Source organism: Mus caroli, unplaced genomic scaffold, assembly GCF_978045245.1.
Source record: "Mus caroli unplaced genomic scaffold, Mus_caroli_1 scaffold_2, whole genome shotgun sequence".
In the NCBI taxonomy this organism is placed as follows: domain Eukaryota; kingdom Metazoa; phylum Chordata; class Mammalia; order Rodentia; family Muridae; genus Mus; species Mus caroli.
In genome coordinates this window covers 3,626,701-3,641,143 of record NW_028227257.1, presented here as the reverse complement: position 1 = coordinate 3,641,143, position 14,443 = coordinate 3,626,701, and the positions used below count along the sequence as shown (strand labels likewise).

The window sequence follows — 14,443 nt, the reverse complement described above, 5'->3', positions numbered from 1 at the left end:
CTTCCAACCCCCTCTACACCAGGTAGGAGAGAAAATAGGTTAGAGGGGAAAGAGGTGTAGACCCCTAGACCTCTTTAGACTACTTCCTGCTGATTAGGGGTGTTAGGTTTCTTGGGGACAAGACCAATCTTGGTCATCAGGATATCTTCAACTTCTTTTCTTGTCTCTTGGCTCACAACCGCTTAACAAACCACCACCACAACCAACAGCAGCAGGGAGAGCAGCAGCTGCCACAGGCTCTCTCATTTCTCTCGTGGGGCTAGCAACCGTATCATTGTCTTATACTGATGTCACTTAATAGCTGTGAAGAGACATCATGACCACAGCGATGCTTATAAAATAAAGCTTTTAACTGAGGGCCAGTCCTTAGTTATCATGGCAGAAGGCGTGATGGCAGGCAAGCAGGCAGCTTGAGAGCTTACTTATATCCTTATGCTGAACCTGGTGTGAGCTTTTTAAACCTCAATGGCCACATCTCCTAGTCCTTCCCACACAGTTCTGCTAAGTAGGGATTGTGCCTGCAAATATTTGAACCCAGGGAGGGCTGTTCTCATTAAAATCACTACATATACTTGCCTCGCCCTGGTTTGCACAGGTGCATTGTAGGTGCTTGACAGGCTGGTGTGTCAGCTGCTGGCACAAGGAAGATGAGAGGGCTCAGGAGGACGGCTGTTCCTCCTTACTCTTCAGGAGAGTTCACTCTGCCCTCACCCTGATTGTAGATGTCTGGCCGCTGGGGTAGAGTGAGCTGTCCTGTTGTTTGAAGCCACCAGGTTGTTGCACTAGGCCCTGTCTCCAAAGGCACTTGGTCTCTGCATTCGCAATCAGATGTAGGTGCAGTCATTGTACCTGGCATGCAGTGGGTGTAGGTAGTTGACTAAGGTGGTGAATGAGGAATCAGAACTCTGCTCTCTACATGGCTAGAAATGAGTTGCTGACTGGGATGACCGCAGAGTAAAAAATTTGAGGCAAACCAATACCCTTTAGTGTTTGGTTTCTATGTTTGCGATAACTCCCCTTTCCCAATTTTGACATCTGAAGCATTTCAGAATCACTTGATGGAACACCACATGCCTTCCTTTCCCCCACAGAAAGCCCCACAGGTCTGATAGTCTGTAGACTTTGTTTCCTTTCCACTTGAGAGACTTCTACTGCAGACCGTGAACATTTGCCTCACTAACTGCCTTATCCACTCCCTCTGGGTCCCCAGGATCTGTCCACACCTGTCATTTCACCCTTGTCTTCATGGAAGGGACTCAGAGGCATCAGGGTCCTGACTTGCCACTGACTGGTCTAAATAGAAAGGTGGCCATGAGCTCAGGACTTCTGTCTGGAACCTGAGTGGCCTTTGGGGTCCAGTCTTTTCCTTTGCTTCCTGGGACATGTTGTTTCCACTCGTGAACACTAGGTGACAGACTCAGACAGCGTTCCTGTCTTGTGCTTGACTCCTTGGTACTGGGGAGGTGGATGAAGTCCGTCCTAGCCTGACACCAGGACCCACGGTCTGCATCTACCTGAGTTACAATGGCAGAGTAACCTGTCAGCAACAGGTTTATCTCTCATAGTCGTAGAGGTTGTAAGTTCTGGGTTGGGCTACTGCCAGCCTACTTGAAGTTTGGCAAGGGCCTGCTTCTGGATTTGTAGGGTAGATTTCTGGTCCCATACATTTGTGTTGTATGTGTGTTCATATGACTGCATAGATATGGAAACCATTGGGGGGGGGGTGGAGGAGGAGAGAGCTGGTCTCTTATTTTCCTTGAAATTTCTGTTTAGGCTAGGATGCCTAGTTGGCCTCAAGCCACAAGGATCCTCCCCTCACCTCACACCCCATCTCCATCTCCCTAGTGCTGATATTATAAGCACATACTATCACATGGGGGAGCAGTAAGAGGTGTGCCAGGCATGTTAGCCTTCCAGTGGGTTAGCGTGCTCCTCAGAAATGCTGAGGACTGCTAGTTTGTCATGCTCACTGTGGGTTAGTCTTTGTTTCTGTATTGTGGTGCTGGGGTGATCCTCATGTGGTATAGACACTTTCGGTGACATCATGGCCTGGTTACCAAATAAGTAGATGAGCTATGATGCACCCCCTTCCTGTTTCTATAACTGTTCTGGTGAGGACCGGAGACAATGCTGACTAGACAAGGTCTGGGAACACAGTATCATTTGTGGGTGCTCAGGGCATGGTTGGCACACCAAGCAGGGGCTGTCCCTAGCAAGACATGAAGCCCTGACCCATCTGCCCGCATGGGTACTGGTCTTCTTTTGGGTGACAGCTAAATACTCTTGAAGAGAATTCCCATCCCTCCCTCACAGCTAAGAGGGATCAGAGGGGATGGGAATGGTCCCCCTGAACTGGTTATTGGGGCTGTAGATTGGGATGACACTTAGGGAAGGGCTCACTGAGGAAGGAATGTTACTGTAGAGGAGAACTTTCAAGGGATGAGAGTTGGGGCAGCATGATGCTTCAGGAACTAGAAGGATTTCCATAGGTAGCCTGAGGAGAGTGGGGCGGGGATCAGAAAGAGATGCTGCCAGGGTGCTGAGCCAGGTAGCCCAAGGGGCTTTGGGACTGTAGCATGAGTCTGAATCATGTCAAAAGGAAGGGGAGAAAGATGTGACAGGACTCACATTCCAGAAGGAGCCCAGAGGGAGGAGGTGCAGGGAGAGCGTGAATGGCCACAGATGTTGTTGGGAGGGCCAAGGCAGGAGGAGGGTGGTGCAGAGCTCTGTAAATATTTATGATCCCCATGGGGCAATAAACAGGTCTAGGAAGACAACTCATCAAAGGATGAGGGAAGGGTGCTGTCTGTCCCAGACCTCACAGGCTGACATTGGATTTGACATCACAGAGATCTTCTTTAGTGGTGTGGTACTGTTGGTGAAGGGGCTTGGGCAGAGTCATAACCTACTCTCTTCCCTGGGGATGGAATCTGACTTGGTGCCTCCGTGAGGAGTACACCCTTACATCGTCCTCAACGCCTTGGCCCCTGTGTGGAGGGTGATGGTTGTGTACATTATTGCTCCACCCCAGGACAAGCTGCGCTCTTCCAAGGCCCCAGCATGAAGAACAATGAGCCGGCTCTCAGAGGACAGCTTGCCACCCCCACAGGGTCCCCTCATGTCACCACTGTCCACCGGCCACTGCCCCCCAGCCGCGTGATGGAGGAGCTGCATAGGGCACTGGCTACAAAGCACCGTCAGGACAGGTGAGATCCTGCACACTTGTGCTCCCCGAGGGGACCCTTGCAATCTGTGCAGTCCACCCAGAGCCTGGCCTGGGTTTCTTCATCCACTGGAACCATCTTAATTTTCTTAGGACAGGGGCTGTGCACACCGGCACCCAACCAGCAGACTCCCTGCATGATCTCTCATAGGGGGCTTGGGGGCTTCCCAGGAGGGAATAGTTGTTGGGAGGGAGCTATTGTTAGTTTATGATTCTGAAATCCCCACTGATCTAATAATGAGAACACAAGGTTCCTCGGACTCACAGCTTCCTTGATTTTGGCAGCTTACAGCTGTCATGAAGGAAAGGGTGCTTGCTGAGGAGAAGTGGCACTTGAACACGTGCCAGCGTGGTGGCCTACTGGAGGAACACAATGTCTTCCTAAGATCTCTGGAGCCCTTAGTCTGAATGATTGAAGTATACATGTTGGCCGGACTTAGCATATGTTCTCTGCCTTTGGCAGGGCACAGCACAGAGCCAAGTACTATAGGCTCAGAGTCCCAGGTTCCCTTCAAAGCTCTCAACACAAGGTGCCGAGCACCAAGCTGAGAAATCACTCAGGGCCACCCCTGGAGAGTTCACCAGGTCCCACATCGATTCCTGTGGCTTTCCAGAAAAGTGGGCACATGTAACGGGGCCCATCTTTCCCATTTAGTTTTCAAGGGCGGGAATGCAGAGGGTCTCCAAAGAAGCGGATGGATGTGCGTCTGTCTAGGACGTCCAGCATGGAGCGGGGCAAGGAGAGGGACGAGGCGTGGAGCTTTGATGGGGCCTCAGAGAACAAGTGGACGGCTACCAAAGACTCCGAGGAGAACAAGGAGAATCTGATGCTGAGCTCCGAGCTCAAGGATGACGTGCTCCTGTATCAGGACGAGGAGGCGCTCAATGACTCCATCATCTCGGGTGAGGAGCACAGTGCCTGGGGGAGGGGTATCAGCCTGTGTGAGGTCACCCAGGACCACATGGAAGCTGGAGCCACTGGCTAGGAAGAGAGCCTGCACCTCTTGAGAGATGGTGGTGCTTTCCCCTAGAAAGTGAGCCCTTCCCTGAGGGTGCCAGGCCCAGCAAAGACTCCAAAGGCACTGGGTGAACTTGTGTCTGGAAGGCTGGGTGTTTGTTCCACTGGATTTTGGCAATACACCAAGTGGACCTGTGAGTGATCGTGACATGACACTCCTAAGCAAGACCTGGCCAAAGGCATGGTGGTAGTGAGCACATGGCCACGGTTTTACGCTCTGACTTTAAACTAGATGAAATAGGGAGGGGAGATGAAAGCCAAGTAATTGATGGATCTCCAATAGCCATCAATAGCCACATCAGAAGTGATGTGAACGGACAGAAGTATGGACTTGTGTAAGACAGGGTTCTCTCAGGGTCTCGGAGTCCATATCTGTGTTCTCCAGGTCTGAGTGACTCCTGCCCTAAGGACTATGCTCAGGGACAGAGAGGACAGGACTCCAGACCCTGCCCCCTCCTGCTGATGTTGAGGAAGCAGGAATCCCAAACCCTATTCCTGCAGATTGCTGCCATCCATGTTAAGAGAAGGTGGAATGTTCCCAAGTTCCTTGGTCTGAAGCCCTTCTCTTTAGACATGGCTGCTGGCTTCGCTCTTCCCCTCCTGCAGCACCTTGGCTGTGGCTAGACAGTGAGCGGCAGCCTTGTTGCCCCTCGAAACACAGGGCTTGACTGAGTGAGCTTCAGAACATGTATACATATACCACTGAGCACGTCACAGGAAGTCCTCACCTGAAGAAAGTGGGTGTCTTCTACAGGGCATGGTTAGCTCATGCTGAGGTGAGATCCTGACCTGTAGCCACAGAGGCAGAGCCCCCACAGGGACAGGTACCTGTGCATTTTGTTGCCTGGGAACCTCAGACCTGGCCGAGGTCGACCCTCCGAACACTTGATTTGAAAGGGCAGAGGCAGCAGGACCTTCTGAGAATCTTCCAGTAATGAACGGCAAGCTCCACATGAAGCCATTTCCTATGTGTTTAGATCAGTGGTTCTCAACCTTCTTAATGCCGCAGCCCTTTAGCACAGTTCCTCAGGTTGCAGTGACCCACAGCCATAAAGTCATTTCATTGCTACCTCACTGCTATGGTTTTGCTACTGGTATGGATCATAAGGTAAATAAATATGTGAGGTGCAGGGCCCACGAGTTGAGAACCCACTGCTCTGGAAGGACTTGTGTGTGTTTATCTTTTCTTCTGTCTTTAACCATGGCTAGAGCCCACATGGGAGGCATAACTGTCAGGTCCCTGTGCCTGGCCTAGGGAGGCATAGATAAGGGTAGGGACATGGACCTGAAGGCTCTTCAGGAAGATGAGTGACAGAGCAAACTTTTCTGGAACTTTCCTAGATCCCTCTATTGTTTGTCCCTTCATGCAGACCCCATCCACCCCAGTTATTCATGCCCACAAGCTGCAGGGCCAGCCCAGAGAGGAGGTGGCCCAGCCCCATCCCAGCTTTAACGATGCAGACCTCTAACTTCACCCAGGCTGCCATAGCTTGGCAACTAACAGAATGTTATGGACTTGCCTGGAAATCCAAGATCTGATGTCCGGAGTCCCGGGTTGTGTGTCTTGTGGCAGCCTCAGATGGTAGAAAGAGAGGCAGTTGCCCATGTGTCCTAAAAAGTCATTAATCTCACCGTGAAGTTCATGAGTTACCACCTCCTAAAGGCAGCTTAGCTACTGTCCCAGGGAGGCTACGAAGGCTCAGCCTTCACAATAGGAATTTAGAGATGGAGGTGTTTGTTGTGGCTTGAACTTCTCAGCAGAGGACACAGATTTCCGGTGTGCAATTCTGAGTTCCCACATGGATTTCCTCCCTGGGCTCAGAGCACCGAGAGGCTTTCTTCAGGGTTCAGCCACCGTGTATCGACACATCCTTTCCTGGCGTTGTAACCTTGGTCAGGCTTGCTCCACCTCTCTGGTTGAACTGAGCATGGCTTGCCTAAAGAGCTAATTTCAAAGCTCATATTCTCTGCTCCAGGAGCTTTGCTTCTGGGGTTTACCCTATGGTTCTCTCACATGCCCAAAGAACAGCTGTTGAACAAAAAGGCTTCTGTGTCTGCCCGTAATGAACATTTGAGGCCATAAACGTATTCTCAGTGGGTCACTCGAGCCCTGTAGGGTGCTGAGAATCAGCCATTCGCCACACCCACCAGATGCCAGCAGTATCCCTTAGCCTAGGAGCCTCACTTGCCTTCAAACATGGTCCAGTATTTCCAGCATCTGCTGTCCATCAAGCTGGGCTGTGCTTGATGGCTGTGTTCACAGGGAGCTGCCTGTAATGGGGTATTGGATTGTGCTGGGTGATGGTCAATAGAAGTCATTCAGTCAGTGACATCCCACCTGGATAGTAGACCTCTGAGGGGGTGGCAGGATGTGTGAGCACTGAGGTATGAGCAGTCCCTAGGAACCCACAAGAGCCTTGTGAATCCACTTTTGTTGCCTTTTAAACCAAACTCATCTACATACCCAGATGTACAGCATAGTATAAAGACAGGACACAGAAAAAAAATGCTGAGTGTCGATCATTGTGGTCAGCATAACTTGATTTGGGATCACTGAGGAGACACCCCTGGGTAGCCTGGGATGGACATTTCCAGTGAGGCTTAACTCTTCAGAGGTGGGAGAAGACCCATGCAAGATGGTCAGGATCATCCTTCAACCCAGAGGATGGAGAGCATAGAGGGAGAAGCATGCTGTGTGCGAGCCCTCACCACCCTCTGATTGCTGACTGTAGATGCATGTGACCCACGGCTGCGTGCTTGTTCCCACCACATCTCTCCTCATGGTAGCGTATTGTCCTCTCAGGCCTGGAGTGGAGAGAAAGCCTTATGTTGTTTTCCGACAGCAACAAGAAAATTAAATAATACAGAGAAGACATGTAATGTTTTTTAACTTGATGTGATTAGGGACTGCCAGCTGTATTTCTGTAACCTAAAAGCCCGCTGCAGAGGTCATCGGAGCAAAGAGAGCCATGACTGGAGAGGGACTCCTAGGAAAATTAGGTATAGACAGCAGGCAGCACAGGCAACACTACACAGAGCATGCTGCACGTGGGTTCCGCATGTGGCCTGGATGTAAAAGGGAAATGACTCTCCCGAAGCGACCTTCCCCTGGCTGCCTAGTCCTCTGTGGACATGGAGAAAGTGTGTGTCATTTGAGTCCAGTTTTGTGTTCAGGGAAGACAGTGTAAAGAACTCATCACTGAGGTGTGAATGCTAGAGATCAAATTCACCTCTCTTGGCAAGCAGGGACTCTGGGCTATGAAAGCCATGCTTTGTGGCCAGCAGGGGGCACTGTTTCTCTCTCTCTCTCTCTCTCTCTCTCTCTCTCTCTCTCTCTCTCTCTCTCTCTCTCTCTCTCTCTTTCTCTCTCTCTCTCTCTCTCTCTCTCACACACACACACACACACACACACACACACACACTGCCTAATGGGTATTTTGGGTGAAGATGAGGTAAGGCAAGGCTGTGTTTGTCCTCGCTGGACACCAAGCAGCAGATGTCAGAGTGCGACTCGGTGTCCAGCGACAGTCACGGACAGTACCACCTTAATGTTTTTTGCTTTGGAGCTGTCACTTGGTGTTTCTCACCTATTTCCTTACTCAGAGTTCTTGGGTGACCTTGTGATCTACTGCTTCTGTGGATGACATCCTGATGTGGCAGGTTCTATTTCGTCCCTTCTTTTTGAAGCAGAGGGAAGAGCTGGCTCATTGTATCTAGTCTTTGTCTTGGCAGTTCAAAGTAGGCTTGTAGGCTTCTCAGAGGTGGCCTGCTTGGTGCTAGTGACTGTAATCCCTGCCTGCGGGTGGCCCTGAGCGTGGGGTAGGATTTCCAGAGAGCAGCAAAGGCTGTACTGCAACCCCTGTGTCCTTACACTGCCTGACCACATTTAGTGCACCTAGGTATCCCCTCCCTAGAAGAACTAAGTTGGCTGCCCCAGGGCCTGGCCGTGTCCCCTGGCTAAAGGGTCCTTCCAGATTTATCATCAGATGCTCATGGGGTACTGTGAAGATGTGCTGTAGGTGTGGGTAGCATAGGCCCTTGGGTGACTGGTGGCAGGCGGGGGTGGGGTGATGTCCTCAAGGATGTGGGTGTTGTGTGAAGGCTATAAAGTGCTTGAAGACCTTCAGAGCTAATGTCTGCTTTCCCCAGAGAAGTAGTTCTGTCAGGCCTGTGACCTTAGCCTGCTGAGCTCCCAGCCCTGTGGGCTGATTTTGAGTTTTGAACTTGTTCCCTGCCCCAACACACACACACACACACACACACACACACACACACACACACACACACTCACACACACATACACACTCACACTCACACACACACTCACACACATATACTCACACACACACACTTACACACATATACTCACACACACACACTCACACACATACACACTCACACTCGCACACTCACTCACACACACACTCACACTCACATATACATACACACTCACACTCACACACACACTCACACATATATACTCACTCACACACATACACACACACATACACACACTCACACACACATACACACTCACACACACATACACACTCACACACATACATACTCACACACACTCACACACATACACACTCACACTCACACACATACACACACACTCACGCACACACACTCACACACACACAGCTGGATGAGCAGAGTGTTCGATGATAGATCCGTGAATCTGCATATACACATGTGTGCACATGTGTATGTGTGTCTGTGGGCAGTGTGAATAAATATCCTGTCACCTCTGCTTCTTTGGGGAAACCGACTAATTTAGCAGTCAGTCCTAAACTCCAGCCACAGTTTAGAATCAAAGTCTTTATGTATTTGTTTGGTTTTGTATGTGTGGGATCTGCATGGGCATGTCTGGTATTCCAGTCTTATTACTTTCTGAGACAGGTCTCCCTGAACCTGGAGCTAGGCTGACAGCCAGCCAGCAAGGCCCAGTGATATTCTGTCTCTGCCCCCTTACTGCACAGGCATAGATGTGAGCAAGTCCTGCTTTTCACACCGTCCCTGAAGGTGTGAACCCAGAGCTTCATGTTTGACCTTACACCTTACCCATTGAGTCGCTTCTCGAGGCCTAACCTCCTAACTTTGTTTTTAGTGACAAATGACAACTGCATAGACCCTGCATTGGCACCCTGTGATGTTCTTACACAAGTGCATATTTGATCATTTCGGAATGATCAAGCCAGACCAGCAAACAAGCTCATCAGCTGTCATAACAGGAAGTGCTGACATTTAAAAATCTCCTTTCACCATTTTGAAACCCTGTGGAGTTTTACTGTAGCTGCATGCACAGCACACATCACTAAAGTGCCTTATCCAAGATCACCTGAAGGTTTACTCTGCCATTGGCATCTCTTGTCCCACTCTCATGTCACCATACTCCAGCCTCGGATAACCACAACTCACCCCAAACTTCCATCTGTGTGACAGCTTAAAACACATCAACGAAAGCACCTGGTGCCTGCCTCTTTGTGCTGGCGGGGTTTGTGTGACATAGTGCCCTCCAAGGTTCACCAATATGGTACCCGGTTAAGAAAATTTGCTTTGCTAGAGCAAAATGGTATTCTACTCTGCGTTTATCCCATGCTTTCTTTACCCATTCATTCCCAGGTTGATCTTCTGCCTTATGTGTAGTAAACTAAGCCGCCATAAACACAGGCAAGCAGATAACTCTCTGGCACACTGAGTTTTAAATATTTTTTTTATTTTTCTTTAAGTGTCTGTGTATATATGCCATGTATGAGGCCAAAGGAGGGTGTCGGGTCCCCTCGAGCTGGAGTTACAGGCTGTTGTGAACTGTAGGTCATGGGTGCCAGGGACTTGGTCATCTGGAAGAGCACCAAGTGATCTTAACTGCCAAGCTATCCAACCCCTGCTACACTGATTTTAGTTCCTTTGCATTCACCCTCAATCATGACATGGCTGAGTGTGTGATAGCTGAGCTTGCATAGCTGAGAAGCCTCAGGCTGCCTGCGCTGCTCTGACTCCCACATAAGCAAAGCATCTTTCTCCTGACCAACCCTCACTCCCATCTGCCTTTGTCCTAGCAGTCACTTTTGGCAGGTGAGGGTTGGCATCCCCTTTGAAGTAACTCACATCCCTCGTGTGTGGTGGTGACGGTTGACTGTCTGTCCATTGTGGAGGTCTGTCTGTCTTTTGTGAATGCATGCGTGTGCGCCTCTGCAGGCTGGATGGTGGTATCTCCCTCACTTGTTCTTCGCCTCTTTTGAGATGAAATCCTTTCACTGGCCTAGAGCTCAGCCATCAGCCAGACTAGCTGAGCTGCAGCCTCTTCGATCCTGTCTGTGCTCTCTGGTGCTAGGGCTGCAGGAGCATGAGGCCACACCTTGCTTTTTCTGTGTGTGCTGGGGATCTCAACTCAATTGCTCAGGCTTGGTGTGACCGAGTGTTTCCTACTGAGCCACATCCTCAGCCTTCATGTATCCACTTTCAGTCTGTCCTTTCCTGCATTTTAAAAGTGGCGTCTTTGTCTTCTTGCTACTGGTGTGAATTTCTTCTGCAGGTTGGGTATTGACCTCGTGTCTCACGGAGGGCTTGCACACATGGTCTCCTCAGGGGTGTGGTCTCATTACTCTGCCCGTTGCTGTTGATATGTAGAAGTGTAATGATCTGATGCTCTCGTGCTGGTTATTGTTTGTTTGTTTGTTTGTTTGTTTGTCTCTTTTAAACTTGGATCTTTGGTTTTATACAGGAAACCTTTACCCACAATGCTGTGGAGCATTTCCCTAGTGTTTTCTTGTTGTAATTCTGCAGTTTCAGGTCTTATGTTAACATCTTCCACTCGTCCATGTTGCTCTTCACTAGAGGAAGAGGTATGGGCCGGGAGATGGTGTGTGATGTGATACCTCAGGTCGGACATCTGTTTTCCATGGCTACCATTTGTCACAGATAATGTCCTTTCTTCCATTGTGTGGTCTTGGCACCTTTACAGGGAGTCAGCTGACCTCACAGAGGTCTATACCCGGGCTCTATCTTCTCGCATTGATACCATTCTATTGTAACGGCTTTATAAGAGAATTTGAAACCTGCTGTCGTGAAAGCAGCAGTTGGTAACAGGTGTTTAGGAGGTTGTCAGGGCTTATGGCTTTGCAATAGCCTCAATCCATTGTGGTCTCTATGAAGCTGACACATCTTTATTGAGCGGTGTGTGCCTTGAACAGATGTCTATGTGGGGCTTTCTGACAGTTAATAGGTAGTTATTGAGTTTTCTTTGCGGCTAATAGGTTTATGTGGTGGTTAATCTTTGTCGTCAACTTGAGTGGATTTAGAATCACTGAAAGGACATCCTCATAGACACACCCAGATGTTGTTTCCAGGGAGGTTTAGCTGACAAGGAAGGACCCATCCTGAACACGGGCTGGCTATGAAGAATAAATACACAGGGAAGGGAAAGAGGGAACAGAGGACCCTGCTCAGCAGGCAACCACCTCTTCTGTTCCCCAAGGCACTGTGTCAGCAGCCACCTAAGGTTCATGCTGCATTCACAGACCCTTTGTCATGTCTTCCCTGCTGTGGTGACTGTCCCCCTAACAAACTGTAAGCCAAAATAAATTCTCCTCCCTCAGGCTACTTCTTTTCACAACTTATCTACTTGTTATGTATATGAGTATTTGTCTATAAGTAGGGGCACCAAATAAGTGCAGTGCCGGGGGTGGGGTGGGGTGGGGTGGGGGGGTGGTGAAGCAGGCCCCAGATTCCATGGAACTGATTTGACAGGTGGTCATGAGCTACCACATGGGTGCTAGGAATTGAACTGACTCCTCTGAGAAAGCAGCCAGTGCTCTCAACCCCTGAGCCATCTCTCCAACCCCATGACATGTTCTCACTGATGAGAGCACACTTGTATGATGAAGTCTTTATGCTGTTAACATCGTTTACACACATCTCCACACACCTGATGGGGGCTTGTGGAGCTCTCGTTGCTGCTAAGAGGCTCACAGAGACTCCTCTTGTGCAGCTGACAGGCATGGCAAGGAGATGCTGCTAGGCCCAGGCCTCCTACCCCCGAGCCACAACTCCTTTTCACCTGAGAAGTTTTTATATAACCCTGGGTATACAGAACTACAAAATAGGTATACAAACAGCATGCTCACTGATTAAAAGTTACAAATAAATTTAATTAAAGCAGTTCTTTAATGCACATGTCACATCTTACTGTTTATTAAGAGTGAAGCACAGTTGCACACTGGTGAGATGGATGCTGTTTGCAGGAACCACAAATTCTCGGCTGCATGTTTGACTCTGCAGGTCCCAGGCACTCTTCAGTGTCTATCAGAGCTGAGTTATGTTTTGATTTTACAATCATCAATGCCAAGAGTGCTGTTTTGCTTAAATATTGAGTTCAAAAAATAACAGATGTACTTAGGGACATATCAGAAATTGTTGGAAATTCTGTCTTAATCCCAAGCCAAAATTCATTAAACATTCTTGTTTATTTTAAATTAAATTCCAATCAACAACTCAAACAGCATTTTTGGTGTTATTGTTTCAAGACAGGCAGCTCAGAATCTCCATTTCAGGGGCTCTGCCATCGCTTCTGACCTCCCAGGGCACGGCATGCATGTGGTACACAAGCATGCTCAGGTATATACATAAACACATATAATTTCTAAATTCCCACTTATTTGGGCATCATTATCAGAGTTATCATCCAGGCACAGCACTTCCACAAGGTGGTACCCATGCCAGCCTGGACCATAGTTTCTTCTAGATCTGAGGTGCAGGTTGGGAAGGAGGTGAGTTTTTTCATGTCTACTGTCAGTTTAAAACATTTGCAGCAACCAAGTGCACAGGCATATTGTGTGTGAAGCAGAACTCATGCTTCTCTGAGGCAGAAGGTGGCCAACTCTGCTCCTCAGATGGCTGCTGCCCAGAGCAGTTGTCCATTGGCATCAGTCTCCTTTAACTTGTTAGCTGGGGAGAAACAGAGTCCTGGCCTCCTTTCAGCTTTAATTCCAGTGGCTGGAGCAAGCCCTCTCGCCGGTTAGGGGTGGCCTGGCTGGAGCTCCGTGCAGAGACAAATCACTCCCTATCTCGCTCTCTAGGGAGTCCTGGTCTTAAAGAGAGCTGCCTGGTGACAGAGAGACTGGCGGGGGGGGGGCATTGGATGGCATGTCTACTTTTATGGGAGAACAGGTGATAAGTGCACCCCGCTTCAGTTTGAAAGGAACCACCTCCAATCCCAGCTCTCAAGTACAGCTGCCTCCCCAGGGGATTTTCCAGAGTCCAGTTCTTGCCGACCATAGAGGAGTGGGATACCTTTACTCTCCACATTCAGGCGCATATACAAGGCTTTTCCTCCTGCAGATGAGATCATGTGAGACCAGTCCCCTATTTTCCTTTCCATATCCCCGACAACACAGGCCTAGCAGGGAGAGCCTTTCCTCCGTGCCAGCCTTAGCTGATCAATATCTCTCTCCTCTTTCTAGAGAGATGCTACCAGCCATGTTAGCTAAGGTGCCTGTTTGGTTATGATGGCAGCTGTGAGCATTGGTGTTAGATGCAGCTGGGAGCAGATCTAGGAAGGATGGGCAGGTCTAGACACACCCTCTCTCGGCCAATTCATCTGAGCATCTTCTATATCCCCAGCCCAGTTTTGGGCCCTGAGGATCAAGTGATGAAGGCAGATAGGGTTCCTTTCTCTCTTGGAGCCCATAGCTTAGGAATGCTACTGACAACACACAGGACAGCAAGCAAATTACCAAGCAGGGCATGTGTTGTGGTGAGTACCACGATCCTGAGCGTAATGACTCACTCCACATAGCATGGTAGCCCCCAGGGGGTGACGCAGGAGCTGAGGTGTTTCGAGAAGGAGCCAGCCATGCAGGGAGAATTATGAGCATGAGGGACAGTTGGTACAAAGACTAGACAGGCCTGGACATACTCTAGGAAGTGAGAGTAAGTTTCTGTAGCAGAGTAGGCAAGGGAGACGGTATGGGGGATGGGATGCCCGCCTGGGTACAGACTGTGTGTGTGTGCTCTGGAGCACCGGGGAGAGGAACCACAGATGATCCAAGGCAATGGCTGAACCTTTGAACAGAGGTGCACAAAATCATTCCAAATCACGCTTTGCCAGTCAGAGCTACATTCGAGGATGCCTTCAATCACTTTTCTTATAGCTTCAGTGAGATGTATAAGATCAGTGAGATGCAGCTTTCTCTCTG

At 49.5% G+C, this 14,443-nt stretch overlaps 1 protein-coding gene across 5 annotated transcripts in view; it reads left to right on the top strand.

The window, feature by feature from the left end:
* The window catches only part of Phactr3 (phosphatase and actin regulator 3), a 219,832-nt gene that overhangs the window by 161,936 nt on the left and 43,453 nt on the right, over positions 1-14,443 (top strand). For all 5 annotated transcript variants that reach the window (XM_021152545.3, XM_021152538.2, XM_029474384.2 and 2 more), the window contains exons 6-7: positions 3,032-3,206; positions 3,879-4,126. In XM_021152545.3, the coding sequence (XP_021008204.2) occupies positions 3,032-3,206; positions 3,879-4,126 (423 nt within the window). The remainder of the gene's footprint in view (positions 1-3,031; positions 3,207-3,878; positions 4,127-14,443) is intronic.